Source organism: Nycticebus coucang, chromosome 12 (assembly GCF_027406575.1).
Source record: "Nycticebus coucang isolate mNycCou1 chromosome 12, mNycCou1.pri, whole genome shotgun sequence".
Classification (NCBI taxonomy): domain Eukaryota; kingdom Metazoa; phylum Chordata; class Mammalia; order Primates; family Lorisidae; genus Nycticebus; species Nycticebus coucang.
The window spans coordinates 68,257,419-68,277,332 of NC_069791.1; the positions used below are offsets into that span (position 1 = coordinate 68,257,419).

General features: G+C 41.8%; 2 protein-coding genes across 5 annotated transcripts in view; both read left to right on the top strand.

The window, feature by feature from the left end:
- Positions 1–3,230, top strand: part of LOC128561978 (rho GTPase-activating protein 39-like) — a gene marked incomplete at its 5' end in the record, with an annotated part of 37,248 nt that extends 34,018 nt beyond the window's left edge. Inside the window, 1 exon segment of the mRNA XM_053556618.1 lies at positions 3,026–3,230. Within this exon segment, the coding sequence (XP_053412593.1) occupies positions 3,026–3,230 (205 nt within the window).
- Positions 3,231–3,412: 182 nt separating this feature from the next.
- LMTK2 (lemur tyrosine kinase 2) overlaps positions 3,413–19,914 on the top strand; it is a 109,811-nt gene continuing 93,309 nt past the window's right edge. Inside the window, exon 1 of one of the 4 annotated variants that reach the window (XM_053556686.1) lies at positions 3,413–3,541. In XM_053556686.1, the coding sequence (XP_053412661.1) occupies positions 3,457–3,541 (85 nt within the window). In that variant the 5' untranslated portion in view covers positions 3,413–3,456. Of the gene's footprint in view, positions 3,548–19,914 lie in introns of all 4 variants that reach the window. The other 3 variants (XM_053556684.1, XM_053556688.1, XM_053556687.1) reach the window with 3 other exon arrangements.

The following is a 19,914-nucleotide window of genomic DNA, read 5'->3' on the forward strand; positions in this document are numbered from 1 at the left end:
CCCTTGAGTCCAAGAATTTGAGGTTTCTGGGAGCTATGACTCCATGGTACTTTAGCCAAGAGCAAATGAATGAGACTCTGTCTCAAAAAAAAAAAAGAAAAGAAATTGAGGCCAGGCATGGTGGCTCATGCCTGTAATCCTAGCACTCTGGGAGGCCAAGGCAGGTGGATTGCTTGAGCTCATGAGTTTGAGACCAGCCTGAGCAAAAGCGAGATCCCATCTCTACTAAAAATAAAAAAATTGAGGCAAGAGGATCACTTGAGACCAAATGTTGGAGGTTGCTGTGAACTATGATGCCAAGGCACTCTACCCAGGGCAACAGCTTGAGACTCTGTCCCCTTACCCCCCCAAAAAAAGAAAAAGAAAGAAAGAAAAGAAAAGAAATTGAGTCATGTTGTTATAAGCCTTTGGCTAATTTCTAGAGTTCCGAAAAAGTTTATTTTGATGAGTTTTCCCAGTGTTCTTATTGCTTTCCATTCTGAAAGTTCTTCTCATTACTTTTGTTTTTTAATAGAATTTAATTATAAATTATAATTATTAAATTACAATTATTATTAATTATTAAATTATAATATTATTAAATTATATAATTTATTCATTTATTTGAGACAGAGTCTCTGGGGTGGCACCTGTGGCTCAAGGAGTGGGGCTACAGCCCCATATACCAGGGGTGGTGGGTTCAAACCTGGCCCCAGCCAAAAACTGCAAAAAAAAAAAAGAGACAGTCTCACTTTGTTACCCTCAGTAGAGTGCTATGGCGTCACAGCTCACAGCAACCTCCAGCTCTTGGACTTAGGTGATTCTCTTGCCTCAGCCTCCCAAGTAGCAGGGCTACAGGCGCCTGCCACAATGCCTGGTTACTTTTTGTTGCAGTTTCGCCAGGGCTGGGTTTGAATGTGCCACCCTTGGGGCCAGTGCCACTGAGCCACAGGCACTGCCTTTAATTTATTTTTTAACAATGGCTGTGTTTAACAACCAGCGTGCAAAATTCCTGAAGATTTAACAATTAGCTTTCATGAGTTGGTACAAGGGCAGCTCCAAGTATCACATCAATAGGACCTTCCTATTGATCCAGCTGAGCTATGCTAACATTTAGAATACCTTGGGTGGGCGGCGCCTGTGGATCAAGGAGTAGGGCGCCGGTCCCATATGCCAGAGGTGGCAGGTTCAAACCTAGCCCCGGCCAAAAACCAAAAAACAAAAAAAAAGTTAGAATACCTTGGGTGCCAGCTTTGTAGATGTGCAGCTTATCCACTCTTAAAATTACTCTATGTCCTTCAGCAGACAACCCTCATCCAGAGATTGCTGATGGGACAGACACTGCCAGGAGGGTCTTCCAAGTGATGGCTTACCATGGAGAAAAACTTGGAAAAGGCTGAGCACGTGTGAGAACAGCTGTAGAAACACTGACCAGATACTGCTTCTAATCTTAGGCATCTAATCCCAAATTGTGGTAAAAGCTATTTTCTAACTCCTAGGTAAAACTAAACAAAGCCAAGAGGTTTTCATTTGTTTACTAAAATCTCTAACTGGAAGTCTTCAAGAAAAGTATTTGGGCAAAGGTATAAAAGGTGAGGTGGGCAGTGGGGTAAACGTTTCCTTAAGACACTCTCTGAGGATTGTGTACTTTAACCCCTATACTATAAAAAGAGGAAAAAGTTTGTCGTTGTTTTAAACGTTTGGGCTTGCTCAAATAACAACAAATCCTACTTTGGGACTGTGGTCTGACTTGTTGGGGTGTACCTTAATTGTGGTCTGACTTGTTGTTGGGGTGTACCTTAACTAATACATGGATTATGAGGCAGGGCCTCTGTTGGACCAGCACTACTGCAAGCAGTCAGAGTCTCCTCCCAGTACACAGTGTGAGTGTTCCCTGGCTTCTGTGAACTCAAAGTCCAAAGCTTCCTGATAGAAGTGGAAGCACAACAGGGTGATTGTGTCTCTTTTGTAGACCTTTGCCTTCCTTCCACATCCCACATAGTGATCAGCACAAAGTCCCAGACTTTTTAACTCAGCGTTCCACATTCCAACTGTTTGCTTCCTTAGGTGTTCATTATAGGTTAATCTCAATCATTCAACAAATGTTTCCTGGGCATTGTCTGTGTATACAGCTCTGGGTTAGCATCATGAACATTTGGCATTTAGGAGGGACATTTGTGGAGTTTGGAGAATTCGGGAGGTTCCCCTGTTGCCAGTTATAAAGTTTCATCTGATAAGAGTCAAATCAGTTCCTCTAATTCACAAACTGGACTGCAAGCACTTCTCCAGAAAGGCTGGGCATTTTCCCAACTCCAGGCCTTTGACCACTATGTTACTTATGCCAGGAAAATGCTTTCTCTAGCCTTGCTGTAGAACTGTGGTCTCACCTCACCTCTTAGTGTTGAGATGCACCTGGAAGCTGCTCCTCCCTGGTACCCAGGACCACCACTATACACCATTCCTTTAGAGAACATCCACTAAAACACAGGCCCGGCGCCAGCCCCTGGAGATACTCCCAGCTGAATCAGACACAGTTGCTGTCCTTAGGGAGAGTACAGTCATTAGGGACAATAGAACACTCAGTTGAGATAGCAATCTGTACAGGGCCAGGGCAGGAGACTAAGAGATGCTAGTTATTTCTCCCGGGGATTCATCGAATGAAGTCATACTTCAGGTGAGTCTTGACACATGAAAGGAAGAGTGGCAGGTAGACAAGAGGGGACAGGAAGGGCTCTCTTGGCAGAGGGAACAGCTTGAGCTCAGGAGCTGAGTCAGTCGGTGACGCGGGGAGAGGCATTTTCTTCTTATTGAAAATGAAAAGCCTAAAGCTTCTTCTTGACGGCTGTTAGGATGTATAGGTCAACCTAAGGAGAGCCTAAAACAGATCTGACAAGTAAAAAAAGGAGAAGACAAAACAGACAGATTTTTGCATGTTATGAAACACTGAGGAAAAAACAGGATGATTTTTATGGTCTTTACATTTTCCTGAATTTTTCAATATAAAATAATTGTATTACCTGATGCCCACGCACTCCTCCGTCTGCAGGGGGCGCACCAGCAGCCACTTCTCCCTCCTTCAGGATGATTGGGCGGGGCCTCCCTGGCCGGTGTGGACTGACGAATGGCTGGCCGGGCAGTCTATCACGGCGTTCCGCCCCCGCATACGCCACATGACGCAGCCCATCATGGCGGCGGGAGCGCGGCTGCCCGGGCCCGCCGCTCCGCAGGACTGCTGCCGTTGCTGCTGTTGAAAGGCTGCGGCAGCGGTGCAGGCGAGCGGGAAGGATGGTGTTTCTGTGGCCAGAGCGGCAGGTGCGGACCAGGAGCCGGACTGAGGTTTGGCCAAAGCAACGTGTGCTGAGGAGCAGTCGGCGCGGGTGCCGCTGAGGCAGCTAAGAGAGGCAGAACCGACTGACGGACGGACGAACGAAAGGAAGGCGACCGGACAGCCGGCCCCGGAGCCGCGCGGTGGACGAGATGCCGGGGCCGCCGGCGTTGCGGAGGCTGCTACTCCTGCTGCTGGCCGCTGGCGGTGCTGGGGCCGCGCCACTTCCGCAAACAGGTGCAGGTGAGCGGTCGGGTGGCTGGGACTGGGCTGCCGGTCCCCTGAGGCGGGGACGGCGGGGGAGGGGGCGGCAGGCCGGGTTTGGCCTCCGCGCCCAGGCATCTGAGGGCCTGCAGAGAAGGAGGAGTGAGTAGGCCCGGAGGATCAAGTAATTAGGGAGATTTCTGCCGCAGGGGCGTGGGATGGGGGCGGGGGTGGGCGAGGCGATGTCTTTGGAGCTGCGGAGGGCGGCAAACGAGGTGGCGGCTACCGACCCCTTCCGGGATGGGCTGCGGTATCAGCTCTGGACCTGTTGCCTTAAAGGTCCTCACCTTCTGTCCCTTCCTGGCAATCCTGTTTCTCTTTGCAGATGTCACCTGCGCCTTGTATGTTTCTCACATCTTATAATAAGAACCGTTTCTTAGCCCCAATCATACATAAATGCAAATGACTTGAGCTGTGCGGAGTTCCTTTCGCTCCCTGCAACTTATTCCGAAGTTGTAAATTGATTTTAGACGCTGTGCTTTATATTCGGAATGAATCTCTGGGGAAGAGAAGCAAACAACTATAAATATTTCTATTTTAGGAAGCCAGTGATTAGAGTAGCAGCCTTTGAATAACTATTGTCAAACTGGCTAAAGGGTGATTGAAGTTTCTATTTTAGCTACATCAGTGTACGCTTTCTTTTCCCCCTCACCCCCTTTCCAGCATCATTTTCTTTTGAGATTTTCCTAAATAAAACTTTGATCCAAGAAAACATCCCGAGTTGGGTCATTTTTTTTTTTTTTTTTTAAGGAAAAAACAATCTAGACTAACTTGCTGCCATCATCTGCTTACCTTTGAAGTGGGGGAGAGATTAGCATTTCATAGATTCATAGAATTTTGGAGTTGGAATAGAACCTTAAAGAGAATTTAATTCAATGCATTCATCTTGCAGTTGAAGATATCTGGGCTCTTAGGGTCAAATGACCTATCCAAGGTGACACAGCTAAATTGTACGTGGAGCCACAAACCCAGGTTTAAGATTTTCTTATTTGTATGATTTTTTTCCACTTCATTTCAAATCTTATAACTGTTTTGGAATACTCTTGAGGTCAAGAGTTATTTTAGAATAATGTTAATTGGGTACAGAATGTGGAAGCACTGCCTCTAGTAAAGAGATTTTTTTCAAGTAAATTTACAGTGAAAACTACATATAATTGCTTCCAGAGCTACATCAGGTTATGTCATTGAGTGCTCTTTAGTTGAATGTTAAATGTTATCATTGTACCATGTAGCACTACATTTCTGCCACTGCTTTAGATCAAATATTTGTAAGGTAACTCCTGTTCTCTGATAATAGATAAGAAGAGTGAATGGGGTGGCGCCTGTGGCTCAGCGGGTAGGGCGCCGGTCCCATATGCCGGAGGTGGCGGGTTCAAACCCAGCCCCGGCCAAATTAAAAAAAAAAAAAAAAAAGAAAAGAGTGAATGTTATTAGGAAAATATAGGCAACCCAAGTACAGAAAGTACATGGGAAGGTATGGAAGGTGGTGTGGAAAGAAGTATGAAGGGGATTCGAGAAGTTTCTGAATGAATTGGACTTAATCAGATTTTTATGTATTTTGAAAAATCAGTTCTTTATAGGAACCTATGAAAATGTGTCTGCCTGTATATCTCTTCCATGGTTTTTATTCTAATCTTTTACTACTTAATGAAGGCATGAATTATAAAAAACTGAGTTTTGCTGTAGAACAAAGCAATCAGAAAAATTAATCCATACATACAAATAGCAAATCTTGACATAAATGAAGCATAAAGACATTTTTGGTAATTTATAGCAGCTTTTGCTTTCATATTCTGGTGCCTGGAGGATAGATATGTGTTTAGAGGTGTGGCGTATGAATAATAGGTACCTAGGGTTAAAATTCTGTGAACAAGATGCATAATCAAACTTAGATTCATTCTTCTCTTAGAAAACACACTCCCAAAAGAGATTATTGATCATGGTTAACTGAGCTGGATTCTTGATTTAGATGTATTAGAACGAGAAGAATAAAGGCACCTTTAAGCTAACCCTGACTAGTGAGCTCACAGATTAAGAAAGAGGAACCCTGGGCGGCGCCTGTGGCTCAGTGAGTAGGGCACCGGCCCCATATGCCGAGGGTGGCGGGTTCAAACCCAGCCCCGGCCAAACTGCAACAAAAAAAATAGCCGGGCGTTGTGGCGGGCGCCTGTAGTCCCAGCTGCTTGGGAGGCTGAGGCAAGAGAATCCCGTAAGCCCAAGAGTTAGAGGTTGCTGTGAGCCGTGTGACGCCACGGCACTCTACCCTAGGGCAGTATAGTGAGACTCTGTCTCTACAAAAAAAAAAAAAAGAAAGAGGAACCCCTCCTGAACATATATGGTAGATCTTCATCATCTAGAATTAATTCTGGGTTTGGAAGTTGAAAAAGGTGTTTCCTCATTCAATCATAAGAAAGCTAAGTAATTATATGGGTTGCTGTTGTGGATAAGGCAAAAGGTCATTTCTTGGTTGAACTTTTTTTGGATCTCTTCATTGCCTTGGGATGCCTTTATGCTGTGCTGTGTAGGAGCGTCATTTCCTGAGAATCTGTATTTCTGCAAGGGCCCTTGTTGCCACAGAGACTGAGACCTTGTTGGTTCTTGCTAAGAAGCTTTTAGGTAAAGGGGAAAGTCTATTGTTTTCACAGTCAGCTGAGTTACCAAACTGTGTGATTACAGTTCAGTTCTTTTCTCTAGATCATAGTTATCAGATCATTCTTCTCTTAGAAAACACTTCTATGTGCTTTTGTTAGATTCTCAGGAGTCACATCATAAATTAAGGCTCGAAATAAAGATCTTGTGAATGTGAAAGCATTCCTTTAAGCTCATATTTTCTTATTAATATTAGGATAGTGGTTAGACAAGGAAACTCACTTCTATTGTTCTGCAGCATATTAGGTCACGGAGTACAGAGGAAGCTTTTAGCAGTTCCAGATAAAGGACCTCACGGAAGTCTGTGCAGCCAGTGGGACTCAGCTATGATGGAACGGCAGGTTGAGAAACCAGGCTCTCATTTTAGTATAAACAAATAGAATTGCGTTTTGAAAAAGGTTTCTAAAGTAAAGGGAATGCTTTCTAAAGTATGAATTTTTGTGTTCATAGCTTCTGATAAATAAAATTTTTTTTGAGACAGTCTCACTATGTCTCCCTGGGTAGAGCCCTGTGGCATCACAGCTCACAGCAACCTCAAATTCTTGGGCTTAAGTGATTCTCTTGTCTCAGCCTCCCAAGCAGCTGGGACTGCAGGCTCCCTCCACAACACCTGGCTATTTTTCTGTTGCAATTGTCATTGTTGTTTAGCTGGCCTGGCTGGGTTCAAACCTGCCAGCTCCAGTATATGTGGCGGACACTATAACCACTGTGCTATAGGCGCCAAGCCAGAAATAAAAAATTATTTTCAAGAGGCTTCCCATGCAAATAATTTTAGTTTTTATGGCTTGACATTTTATTTTGGTTGGGATTGCTGTAATTGCTTTTACATGGTGACATTTTGGGGTTAACTAAATATGCTCATTTGAGTAGTAATAGGAATTATGTCCAACAGTTTTGTAGATGATCAGCACTGAAGTTATCAAATCCCTACAGTTTTTCTGATACCGATGTCCTTACTGTTCATGCAGTTCTTTTAAAATTTTGAGTCTTTGATCCCTCTCTATCCTCTGTGTGCTGTGTTATTTAGATAACAGCTATAGATATGATAAAAAAAAAAAGATGTCCAGGGTTCTGAAACAGTTAAACAAATGAGTCCTCAAAAAACTCCTATAAGGACTTTTAAATGGATGTATAAAAGAATCCAACTTTTCAGTCCAGTTGAGAGTAACATTCATGAACCAATTCAAGGAGGAGCATAGCATCTTAGAAGGAACTTGGACTTTGGATTTAGATGTGGGTGTGGGGCCTTCCACTGCCACTTGAGTAGCTCAAAGACCTTGGACCAGTTACTTGACCTCTGGGCTTCTTTAAACTCAACCATTGAAAAGGTCGATGATGATGATGATGTCTACCCTAAGGTGATGTGGGGGAGGGTAGTGTCACAATGTTGTGCCCTGTTACCTAGATTTCTTTATTTTTCTGTGTAAATTTGGTAGTTTATCACAGAATTGACTAATGGTGGGTATATGGCTTCAAAGAAGGAGCTCGGAGTGGTAGCTGCTTAATGTGGCAGCTACCAAATTAAAGAGATCTAGAATCTAGAATTTACTGGACGGAGATCTTTTAGAGAGAAATCTGGTTTGTTTAAGTATGAAATATGAGCTGGTATTGTCACTTTTTAAATTTTGGGGTGACTAAAGCTCTTGGTGTGAATAGTTGCTATCTTTAATTTTCTTAAAGGAAGTGTCCTTGATCCCAAACACAATTGTATGTTCGTATGAAGTATCCCCAAAGCCAACATGATTAACCCAGGCAGTAGCAGAACAATCCCAGGGTTGATACTTCTTTCTCAGAAACTGTGAACATGAATGTTACTTTTTATTTCTCTATTTTAAAGTCATACACTTTTATAGTCGACTAGCTGTGCTTTAATACCCTTTTTACAATTTTTATTTATTGAGACATGAGGGAAAGAATATTATGGAAAGAAGAAACTGAACAAACATTCGTATCTAGAACACGATACGTATCTAGTAGATTCGTATCTACTTTTGAGATTCGATTTTCAACTTTTTTTGCATTTTTACATAAAGGTACTGTTGTAGAAAACTAGGGAAATATGATAAAATAATTGTGTCAGTGGAGCACAATAATAGAGTAATATATTTTAAAATCGTAGCAAGTGACTAATTTGGAACCATGCTGTGGCATTGCAATTATTTGAAACAAAGTGCAGACATAACAGAAAAATAACCTTGGTGTTTTTAAAAAGGTTTTTTGTTTGTTTACCAAAAGTTAGCACAGTGTAGTGATTCCAAATCTCATTTAATTTTGTGATTCAAGGGGAAAAGTGAGAACTATTGATGCCAAATGTCTCTGGTGCCTGAAACCACAACATGGTTAAGCTCATTCTCCCTGACTGATCTTGGTATTGGCCATTTCTCCTCCCTGAAGCACAAAAGAGTGGTTTTGTGGTTTTTGTGGCCCTCTGTTCCCTGGACCTTCAGGGGAGTGATGAAATAAAAAAAATTTATTTTTGACAGTTTGGCAGATTTTGCATTTTACTATATAATATGTTTGTTTTACTGTTTTAAAAGATTTGCGTTCCTGTCAAGTTAATTAGACATGCCAGGACTATATGCTGTGGCTAAAGTAACGTCTGGCTCCCTGCATCTGACTGGTTTTGTCAAGGGAGGTCACTGCATCTAGATGTCTGCTGTAGGGTGCCTGTTGTGCCACCTTCCATGGTTCTTTCTTAAGAGTTAAATTGATCTGTTTATAGTTTTACAAACTATATTCTTTGCAAATTCCCATCTTGTAGCTGTCCATGTATTATGCTTTTGCAGTTGCCTGTCTCTTTCTGTCTTCTCTAAGTGCTGTTTTTGTCTTCTAACCTCTTTGCAAAACCATCTTCCCTACTGAGCTGGTTTCCCCTTCAAGATCCTTGCCCCTATGACCCCTAGAGTGTGCACCTGTGGAGCATTATGTTCCAGGGGTGCCTAACAAAAACACTGAAACTTACTTTTTTCATTTTCATTTTCTTTTTTTGAGACAGAGTCTCACTTTGTCACCCTTGGTAGAGTGCAGTGGCATCATAGCTCACAACAACCTCAAAACTCTTGGGCTCAAGTGATCCTCTTGCCTCAGCCTCCCAAGTAGTTGGGCCTACAGGTGCATGCCACAACACCTGGCTATTTTTAGAGATGGGGTCTCACTGTGGCTCAGGCTGGTCTTGAACCTGTGAGCTCAGGCAATCCATATAGGCATGAGCCACCCCTCCCAGCCTCATTTTATCTTTTTAAAATTTCTACGTAATGTGACTTTGTAAGGTATGGACTGTATTGGTACACTAACACATCTTTATGGTTTGTAAATAAATGTACATGGAATAGAAGGAATATACAGAAAATTTACTGATAGGTTGTGTGATCAAAAAAGATTTGGATTCATTATACCAGTCTACCACTTGCACTTAAAAAATACCACTCTGTATCCTTGTGGGTTTTGTTTGTTTGTTTGTTTTGTTTTTTTGCAGAGACGGAGTTTCACTGTGTCACCCTTGGTAGAGTGCTGTAGTGTCATAGCTCACAGCACCCTCAAACTCTTGGGCTTAAGGGATTTTCTTGCCTCAGCCTCCCAAGTAGCTGGGACTACAGGTGCCTGCCACAATGCCTGGCTATTTTTTTGTTGCAGTTGTCATTGTTGGTTTAGCTGGCCGGGGCTGGGTTTGAACCCACCAGCCCTGGTGTATGTGGTTGGTGCTCTACCCACTGAGCTACAGGTGCTGCCAACTTTGACAGTTTTGAGGAGGACTGCTTAGGTCTTGTAGAATGTCCTCAACTGGGGTTTGTTTGTTTGTTTGTTTTTTTTCTTTCTCATAATTGGTCTGTGGATGTGGGTTTTGGGGAGGAAGACCACAGAGTTAAAGAGCCATTCTTTGTTTTTTTTTTTTTTTTTTTGAGACAGAGTCTCAAGCTGTCACCCTGAGTAGAGTGCCGTGGTGTCACAGCTTACAGAAACCTCAAACTCTTGGGCTTAGGCAATCCTTTTGCCTCAGCTTCCCAAGTAACTGGGACTACAGGCACCCATCACAACGCCCGGCTATTTTTTGCTTATAGTTGTCATTGTTGTTTGCCCAGGCTGGATTTGAACTTGCCAGCTCTGATGTATGTGCTGCTTGAACTACAGGCGCTGAGGCTAAAAAGCCATTCTTATCACATCGCATTAAGGGCACATGCTTGCAATATGACTTTGTCACTTGGTCACCTGGCTGAGTGATGTTTGCCAGCTTTTTCCAATGCAGAGTTACTTTCTCCTTCCCTCTCTTTAGCGCATGAGTGCACATTCACCCCTTCTTGGGTGGCAAATTATGCCCCACCTCTTCAAGGGGAGGTATTTATTTACATTATTTGGAGTTCTGTATGGAGATTTGATTATTCTCCCACCCCCATTTATTTATTTATCTATCTGGGAATTTACTTATTTTTAATCCAATACCATGTGATTGATTTTGTCACTTACATTGTAGCTCTGGCCATCAGGAGGTCTTTCAGTTGCCTCCTGTGTGTTACTTTTTTTTTTTTTAATGGCATTTATTTACTTTCTGGAATTATAAGAAGCTGCAGGCTTATCTTGTATATTCCCTGGCCTATCCCTAGAATAAGCCATTTCTCCAGGGAGCTCTGGCTCCTTTTACCAGAGAATTTTAGAAACCAATATCTGGGTGCTGGATTTCCTAATTGCTTCTAGGATATTTATAATAAGGTTTTGATTTTCTTCCTTGGAGTTGGGGGGAAGGGAGGAGAAGAGAGGATAATTTTGGAGGGACATAGGGCCTCTTAGAGACAGATGAGTTGGAAGGACTCTGTCCATGTTTTCTCCCTGTCACTTAACTTTTATTTTTATTTATTTTTTTCTGGGTTTTGTAGGATTTTTATTAATATGGTGACTTTAAAAAAATTTTATTAAGTCATATATACATAGATCATGAATACATTTATGCCTTTTGTGGGATTCAATGTGTTGAAATCTGGTGCAAATATTTTTGTGGCAAAGTGATTTTTGGTCTTTTGGATATACACCTAGTAGAGGAATTGCAGGATCAAACGGCAGGTGTACATTTAGATCTCTGAGTGTTCTCCAAACTTCTTTCCAAAAGGAACGTACTAGCTTGCATTCCCACCAGCAGTGCAGAAGTGTTCCCTTTTCTCCACATCCACGCTAACATCTGTAGTTTTGGGATTTTGTGATGTGGGCTACTCTTACTGGAGTTAGATGGTATCTCAAAGTGGTTTTGGTTTGCATTTCTCTGATGATTAAAGATGATGAATTTTTTCATGTGTCTGTAGACTGTGCACCTGTCTTCTTTAGAGAAGCTTCTGTTAATATCTCTTGCCCACAATGAAATGGGATCACTTGTTCTTTTCTTATTAATAAGTTTGAGTTCTCTGTGCATTCTGGTTATTAGACCTTTGTCAGAAATATAACCTGCAAAACCCCTCTCCCATTCTGAGGGCTGTCTTTACTTACTGTGTTCTTGGCAGTAGAGAAGCTTTTTAGTTTGATCAGATCCCAGTAATGTATTTTTTGATGTTGCTTCAATTGCCCAGGTGTCACTTAACTTTTAAACATTACCATAAATATTCTAAATATCGTGTTTGTGGTACCAGTGCATTATAATAATATTGGCAGAATTTTATTTTTCTTTTTAGAGTTGATAGATGTATGAAAAATAGATTTTATTTACTTTCTCTAAGAACAGCTTAACCTCTGTAAGACTCTTTGGCTTAAGAATTTAGTTAGAGAAGGTTATTTGGGGGAGGGGGGGCTGTATTAGAAATTGTTAAAAGGAGTTGTAGGCAATTCCTTGATTTGGTAAAAGTTCAGATATAGTTTTCCTTGGCAAATCTCTTGAAGACCTATTTTGTTTACTGAGCTTTGTTTTTCTTTTTGTCTTTTTTTTTTTTTTTTTTTTGAGATAGAGCCTCAAGCTGTTACCCTGGGTAGAGTGCTGTGGCATTACAGTTCACAGCAACCTCCATCCTGGGCTCAAGCAATTCTCTTGCCTCTGCCTCCCAAGTAGACTGGGACCACAGGCATCCACCACAACACCCAGCTATTTTTTGATTGCAGCCATCATTGTTGTTTGGTGGCCTGGGCTAGATTTGAACCCGCCAGCTCAGGTGTATATGGCTGGCGCCTTAGCCACTTGAGCCACAGGCACCGAGCCTTCTTTTTGTCTTTTAATTTTTTATTATGGAAATTTTCAAACATACACAAAGTAGAGTAATTAGTAAAATGAATGCTCATGCTGCATCATCTAGCATCACTGATTTTTATTTATTTTTTATTTTTTTGTAGAGACAGAGTCTTACTTTATGGCCCTCGGTAGAGTGCCATGGCATCACACAGCTCACAGCAACCTCCAACTCCTGGGCTTAAGCGATTCTCTTGCCTCAGCCTCCCGAGTAGCTGGGCTACAGGCGCCCGCCACAACACCCGGCTAATTTTTTTTTTTTGGTTGCAGTTCAGCCGGGGCTGGGTTTGAACCTGCCACCCTCTGTATATGGGGCCGGCGCCTTACCGACTGAGCCACAGGCGCCGCCCTAGCATCACTGATTTTTAATGGTTCATCTTGTTTCCCCTTTACTCTTCCCATTGCCCTAGCCCCTGTTGTTTTGATGTAAATCCCAGCTACTAATCAGCTTTTGAAAAGGCTTCAGGAAGCAGTAAGGATACTTTTATAAAACTAGATTGCTTGCATCAAGATTTCCTATGTGTTTGTAGAAATGCAGATTTTGGGGCTTCTAAATAACTGAATCAGATTTCTGGAGATTGGCCTGGACATCTGCATTTACACTACTTTTCTGATTATTTCTTTCCCCATTGCTGCAACACAAATATTTTATCTTCTACTAGATACAAAACAGTACCAGTTATTTACTGGAAATTTGTTGACTTCTGACTGATGTGAGAGTCAAGAAAGGAAAGAAAATCTTAGATTTATTAATAATTAAAAACTTTAAATTTTAAAATTATTGCCAACACCTGAAATCTGAAAAGATCAGTAATCTTGACCACCAGGCATGAATGTTATTCTGAAGAACCTTCTGTGAAAAGTACGTATGGAATTTAAACACTCCAGTGTAGAACACAATTATAGCTCTAACCTAACTACTTTTTTTTAACTTTAGCTCCTTCTCTGGAAGTTGGTATAAATAATAACCTCTTTACATTTTATGACTATTCTGTACAAATAATCAGTAAAAACAAGTGTGCTTGTTAGTCTGACAGTCAGCTGCCAGCATCGTGAGCTAAGAACCTCATGACAGTTGTGCCAGGCCTGGGTTGCCAGTCTCAGCCTGCTGTATCTTTAGTCAAGGTAGCAGTTGACTAGCAAGGAAATTGCTAGAGCGGGTATAATATAGCCTCATTTTTGTTTATCCAGGCTATAGATGTGAGAACCCCTGATTTTTGGTTTGTACAATAACATGCAGAGGCTTTTCCCCATAAGCATATCATATTGTTAATACCTGGCTTTAAAAATGTTTATTTTTTTAATTTAGTATAGTCTAGGAATTGTAGTGTACTTAGCATTTTTCAATATGTTTTTTTTTCCTTTGGTAGTTGTTACGATGGTGTATTTGCTGTGGGTGTATTGATGTGTATAAGACACTATTTTTTTTTGAGACAGAGTCTCAGTATAGCGCCCTCCAGAGAGTGCTGTGGCATCACAGCTTACAGCAACCTTAAACTCTTGGGCTTGAGTGATTCTCTTGCCTCAGCCTTCCAAGTCGCTGGGACTACAGGTGCCTACCACAACACCCAGCTATTTTTTTGTTGTTGTTGTTGTTTAGCTGGCCCAGGCTAGGTCTTTCTATTTTTTTCTTTTTGTGTAGGAATCTCACTCTGTTGCTCAGACTATAGTGCCAGGGTATCAGCCTAGCTCTGAGTAACCTCAAACTCCTGGGTTCAAGCGATTATCCTGCTGCAGTCTCCCAAGTAGTTGAGACTATAGGTGCCCGTCACAATGCCTGTCTAATTTTTCTATTTTTAGTAGAGACAGGCTGTTACTCTTGCTCAGGCTAGTCTCAAAACTCCTGAGCTCAAGCAATCCTGCTGCCTCAGCCTCCCCAAGTACTAGGATTACAGGTGTGAGCCACCGTGCCTGGTCTTGTACAACATATTTTTATGATGAGCTCAGGAAGGAAAACTGTCTCTGAAGGTGCTACATGATAGTGGTTGAGTGTGTAATCAGTTGGGTTTGAGTAAGAACATCATAGTCTCATAAACTACATAGTACAGAACTTTTTTGGCAACACATTTGCCTTGGGTTGGAGAAAAGACAAGCATCTGTGAGAGATTGCTTATTTTACGGTGAAACCACTGTTTTCATTCTCATTCGTGTTCTCTCTCTCTCTCTTTCTCTCTCTGTATGTATGTGTAGAGATGAGGTCTTGCTGTGTTATATGACTTGAACTCTGGTGCTCAGCTGATCTTTCCCCTTTGAATTTAATTTTAAAAGGTGTATGTCTTTTTTTCCCCCTTCATGTTCAAAGTCCATCTTGAAACTGTTTTTCTGTTTTTGCTATGCTGACAGGAGACTTGAGTTTGACATGGTATAATTGCAACCTTTATTTATAGGAAGTAAATCTCGAAGACATCTTGAACTTAGAAGATAAGACATGACTTTGCAATCATTTTGCACATTTAAAATACCTATTTTAACCAACTAGTACTTAACAAAATTTTGTAGTTTTAGCTTTTTATTGCAAAACCAAACTGCTGTGATCTACTGGTTGTCTCTCAGATGAGCTACTGAATTTAAGTTTAAAGTATTTTTCACATTGCACCTTCTTCCTCAGAACCATCCATAAATTAAACCTGTGTCCCTTTTGAAAGAAATCCTTTCCTGATTCCTCCCTGGCAATGGCCTCTGCAGAATGATTTTCTACACAGACAGTAACTGTTACTTTCCAAGGATACAGCCTGTCCATGACTGTGCAGAGCCCCCCTGATTCTTACCCGAACTAATGCAACACCCGGACACTGATTGCTAGTGAGGCACTGAAAAATAACAAACTTACCAAAATAGTCCCCTGGGAGCATTTTACCAGAGGACTACTGCAACAGTACAATGCAGAAATCAGTAATTTAACTTAGTTTTTCTTAAGGAAAATAAAATAATTTTAATAAAAGATTTGATATAGATGCTTGGCAGGCTCAGAAAATTTTGGAATCATAAATCCTTGTTCGTAGAATTTTAGAGCTGAAATGCCAATTTACAGATGAAAGAACTAAGGCCCAGAGAAGTTACACAGTATAGGCACTTCCATACTGCCAGTTAGTGGCAAATCTAATTCTAGAATAAAGGACCCTAACATCTAGTCTACTCTGTTCACCAAAGTGAACTGTCTCATGCTTTAAGGAACCTCATTGTCAGTATGATACATGGGTGCACACAGATAAGACTACTCCAAATCGCTTCCCTTCTGGATATTTATTTCTGTTTACTCTCTGAAAGTACCAAGGTGAAATTTTAAGCTGTTTATCATAAAATTGATTCTTAAAGTACTAAAGACAATTCCACATTGAAAATTTGGAATTGAAAATCCTCAGCGCTTGTAGCTCAGTGACTAGGGTGCCGGCCACATACACAGCAGCTGGTGGGTTCGAACCCAGCCTGGGCCTACCAAACAACAATGACAGCTACAACAAAAACATAGCTGGGTGTTGTGGTGGGCACCTGTAGTCTTATCTACTTGGGAGGCTGAGGCAAAAGAATCACTTAAGCCCAAGAGTTTGAGGTTGCGGTGAGCTATGACAGCACGGCACTCTACCCAGGGTGACATAATGAGACTCTGTCTCAAAAAAAATATATATATATATAAATAAAGTCTGCTGTCATCCTAATGGCTCTGCCTCTGTAGGTCAGTTGGCACTTACTCCTGGCTGCTTGCAGAATTTTTTCTTTGATCTTGACTTTGGACAGATTCATTTCATTGTGTCTTGGAGAGGCTTTGTTTGAGTTGAGATGACCTGGGGTTCGATATCCATCTGAAAGGAATGTGTGTGTGTGTGTGTGGGGGGGGGGGTCTGTAGTAAAACTTAGGAAGTTTTCATTTGTGGTATAATCTCCAGTAGGGCTTCCATTCCTTTGGGACAATCTTCTTCCCCTTAGGGGAATCCCTATTATCCATATGTTTGAACGCTTCGTGGAGTCTTGTAGTTCTCTACACACCTGGTCTTCCTTCTCTCTCTTTTCTGCCTTTTTAACTACCTTGGTTAACTCAAAAACTTTATCCTCCAGCTCTGAGGTTCTTTCTTCTCCATGGTCTAACCTGTTTTTGAGACTTTCTACCACATCTTTACATTCCCTGATTGTCTCCTTCGGTTTCCTTAAGCTCCACCATATCCTTTCTATATTCTACATATTTCTTGTCTGACTTTTGGTTCTGTCTTCCCATTTTCTTGTCTATTCCTTGTATTGTCTTTATCATCCATATTTTAAATTCCCTTTCTGTCAATTCCATTAAGTCTTTATAGATAGGATCTTCTGCAGTAGCTGTGTCATGGTTCCTTGTGGGAATTCCTGTGTTTTGGTTTTTCATGTTGCCTGAATTTTTTCTGTTGGTTTCTCCTCATGTGTTCTTTTTTCTTGTTCATCTCTTTGTCCTCCTTTTTCCTTCTCACTGCCTCCTTTGCTTCAAACAGAAGTCCTTGCTCTTGATGACGGTATGTTGCAATATGTTGTGGGGACACCGTGGCACTGTGGTATTTTTAGGAGATGGAGAGCACAGCTAGCAACCTCTATAGTCCTTATTCCAAACTTAGTTGCCTTTGGTGTTCTTCTGATTGTTTCCTCAGCATTCAGACCCTGCTTGGTTGGAATCTTAAAGCTCACAAGAATCTTTCAGGGGCATGTCTCACAGTGCCCCCTGATTCCAGTTCCTGTGTGGTGTGGGAATCCCTCAGCCTATCCCAAGAGTGGAGTTCTGATCCCAGCAGGCAGAATTAATACAGCTGTGCTTTAGGCACCTGCTAAGACCTTCTCATTGAGCTTTCCATAGTGGCAGCCCCTTGGCTGCCTCATCCACCAAACCTATGGCAAATCCATTCCAACTGGCAGTCAAATCTGGTTGCTATATACTGTTCGAGTCTGCCCACTCTTTTAAGCTTTCCATTGAACGCACAGCTTCCCCCAACAACTGAAAATTCCAGAAAGGCTTCCTCCTGTCCCAACCTCTGTCAGGGGGTCATCTGATCCCAGCTGGTTGCAATCACTTGCCTAATTCATCAGATTTCCACTGCTGTAGATCATATGCTGTATCTACCTCAGCACCTCCTCACTGTGCTGCCTGAGCTATGACTCTGGGTAAGGTCCCTGCGCCAGGTAGTGCTGGCTTCTCTTTTTCCCCAGTCATTCTAGGAGAGCTCAGCTTAACGATCCTTCTGGTCTGCCATCTTGCCTAACCCTCACATAAAGAATATTTTTGTAAATATTTTGTAAAGTTTTACAAAGGGCTGGGCATGGAAGCTCAATGCCTGTAATCCTAGCACTCTGGGAGGGTGAGGTGGGTGGATTGCTTGAGCTCAGGAGTTTGAGCCAGCCTAAGCAAGAGCAAGATGCTGTCTCTACTAAAAATAGAAAAACTAGCTGGGCAGTGAGGCTGGCACCTGTAGTCCCAGCTATTTGGGAGGCTGAGGCAAGAAGATCCTTTAAACCCAAGAGTTTGAGGTTCCTGTGAGTTATGGTAAAACCCTGAGACTATCCAGGGTGGCAGAGTGAGACTTTTGTCTCAAAGATTTTTTTTTTTAAAACAAAAATGTGGCCAATATTTAGAGAATAGTTTCTGAATATTTTGTAAATAAAGGTACATTTAGCTATAATTTTGCATTTTCCTTTTGTGTGGTGACTTTAGGAACAACTTTTGGGATACCATGTAGTTGTCAAATATTGTGTGTAAGTAGTTAAAAAGGTTAAATAGTTTTTCGGGGCTTACAGTTAAAATAGCGAGCCCCTGTTCTGTACCATCCCTTCCCATCCTTACTGCCTGCTCCCGGTGGTAACGTCCCACAGATGTTTTAGCCATACTGCTAAACTGATGGACTGTACCACTATTTGTTGGTTTAATTAGACATTGAATTTCCACTACAGAAGAGGATATAGATATATAGGCAGTTCCTAAGTTACAAACAATGGACTGACATTGAACTCTCACTTGCAAATGGAGGCTGTTACAGGTAATAGGTAAATGTACCTGTTCCAACTTAATACAAATTCAAATTAAGAACAAATGTACAGAACCTATCTCATTCATAACCTGGAGACCGCCTGTATTTACATACATAAATGCATACTCTCCTCTTCAACAGTTATTTCAACTTTTTGGTTAAATTGCTGTTCATTAGTTTTATATATATATATATATATATTTTTTTTTTTTTTTTAAGAGACAGAGTCTCCTTTGTCACCCTTGGTAGAGTGCCATGGTGTCACAGCTCACAGCAACCTCCAGCTCTTGGGCTTAGGCAATTCTCTTGCCTCAGCCTCCTGAGTAGCTGGGACTACAGGCATCCGCCACAATGTCCGGCTATTTTTTGTTGCAGTTTGGCTGGGGCTGGGTTTGAACCCACAACCCTCGGTATGTGGGGCTGGCAGCCTACTCACTGAGCCACAGGTGCCGCTCCATTAGTTATATTTTTTTTATGACAACAGATACTATTTACAGATGACCTGTGATGTTTGTGATGATTAAATTTCTTTTACATCTTTTATCTGCAGATATCTGCAACTATCTTAAGTTGCATTCTGTTTTTCAGTTTTATGTGCACATCCTTAATTCATTGATGCTCCTCAGCAAGAATTTAAATCTCCTGTCCCTGTGCTTGGCTGGTCTGTCCTGGAGCCCTTTGTACCTTGTTCCAGTCTTGGAGTAGTGGCTCTGGGTGGCTTCCAGTGTTCTGTTAAGAGGTCTGAGGACATGTAATTTCCTTTCATATCTAGGCTCTTTTTTTCCCTTCTTGGAAGCATTTGACGTTCTCCAGGTCTAGATTCTGAAAAGTTATAAAGCTATACCAATGTGAATCTTCTTTTATTCATTCCATTCATTAACATGGATGCTCAGTGAGCCCTTTGAATCTTGGAAGTTGTATGCTTTAGTTCTAGAAAACTTTCATGTATACACACAAACATGCATACACTATGTCCCTTTTGGGGGGGAGGGGAATTCTCTTTTCTATGTTCTTTATTTTTTTTTAAGACAGAATCTCATTCTGTTGCCCCAGGCTAGAGTGCCATGGCAGCAGCCTAGCTCAAGGTAACCTCAAACTCCTGGGTTCAAGTGATACTCCTGTCTCAGCCTCCCCAGTAGCAGAGACTATAGGCACCTGGGTAATTTTTTTGTTATTTTTGGGAGAGACAGGGTCTTGCTCTTGCTCAGGCAGGTCTCGAACTTCTGAGCTCAAGTTATACTCCCGCCTCAGCTTCTAGAGGTCTTGCTCTTGCTCAGGCAGGTCTCGAACTTCTGAGCTCAAGTTATACTCCCGCCTCGAACTTCTGAGCTCAAGTTATACTCCCGCCTCAACCTTCCTAATGCTGCGACCCTTTAATGCAGTTCCTCATGTTGTGGTGACCCCCAACCATAAAATTATTTTCATTGCTGTTGTGGTGGGGATCTAGAGTGATTACTGGCTTGAGCCATGATGCTGGGCCTTGTTCCTTCCTTTTAAAACAGCCATTAGTTGAATGTTGAGTT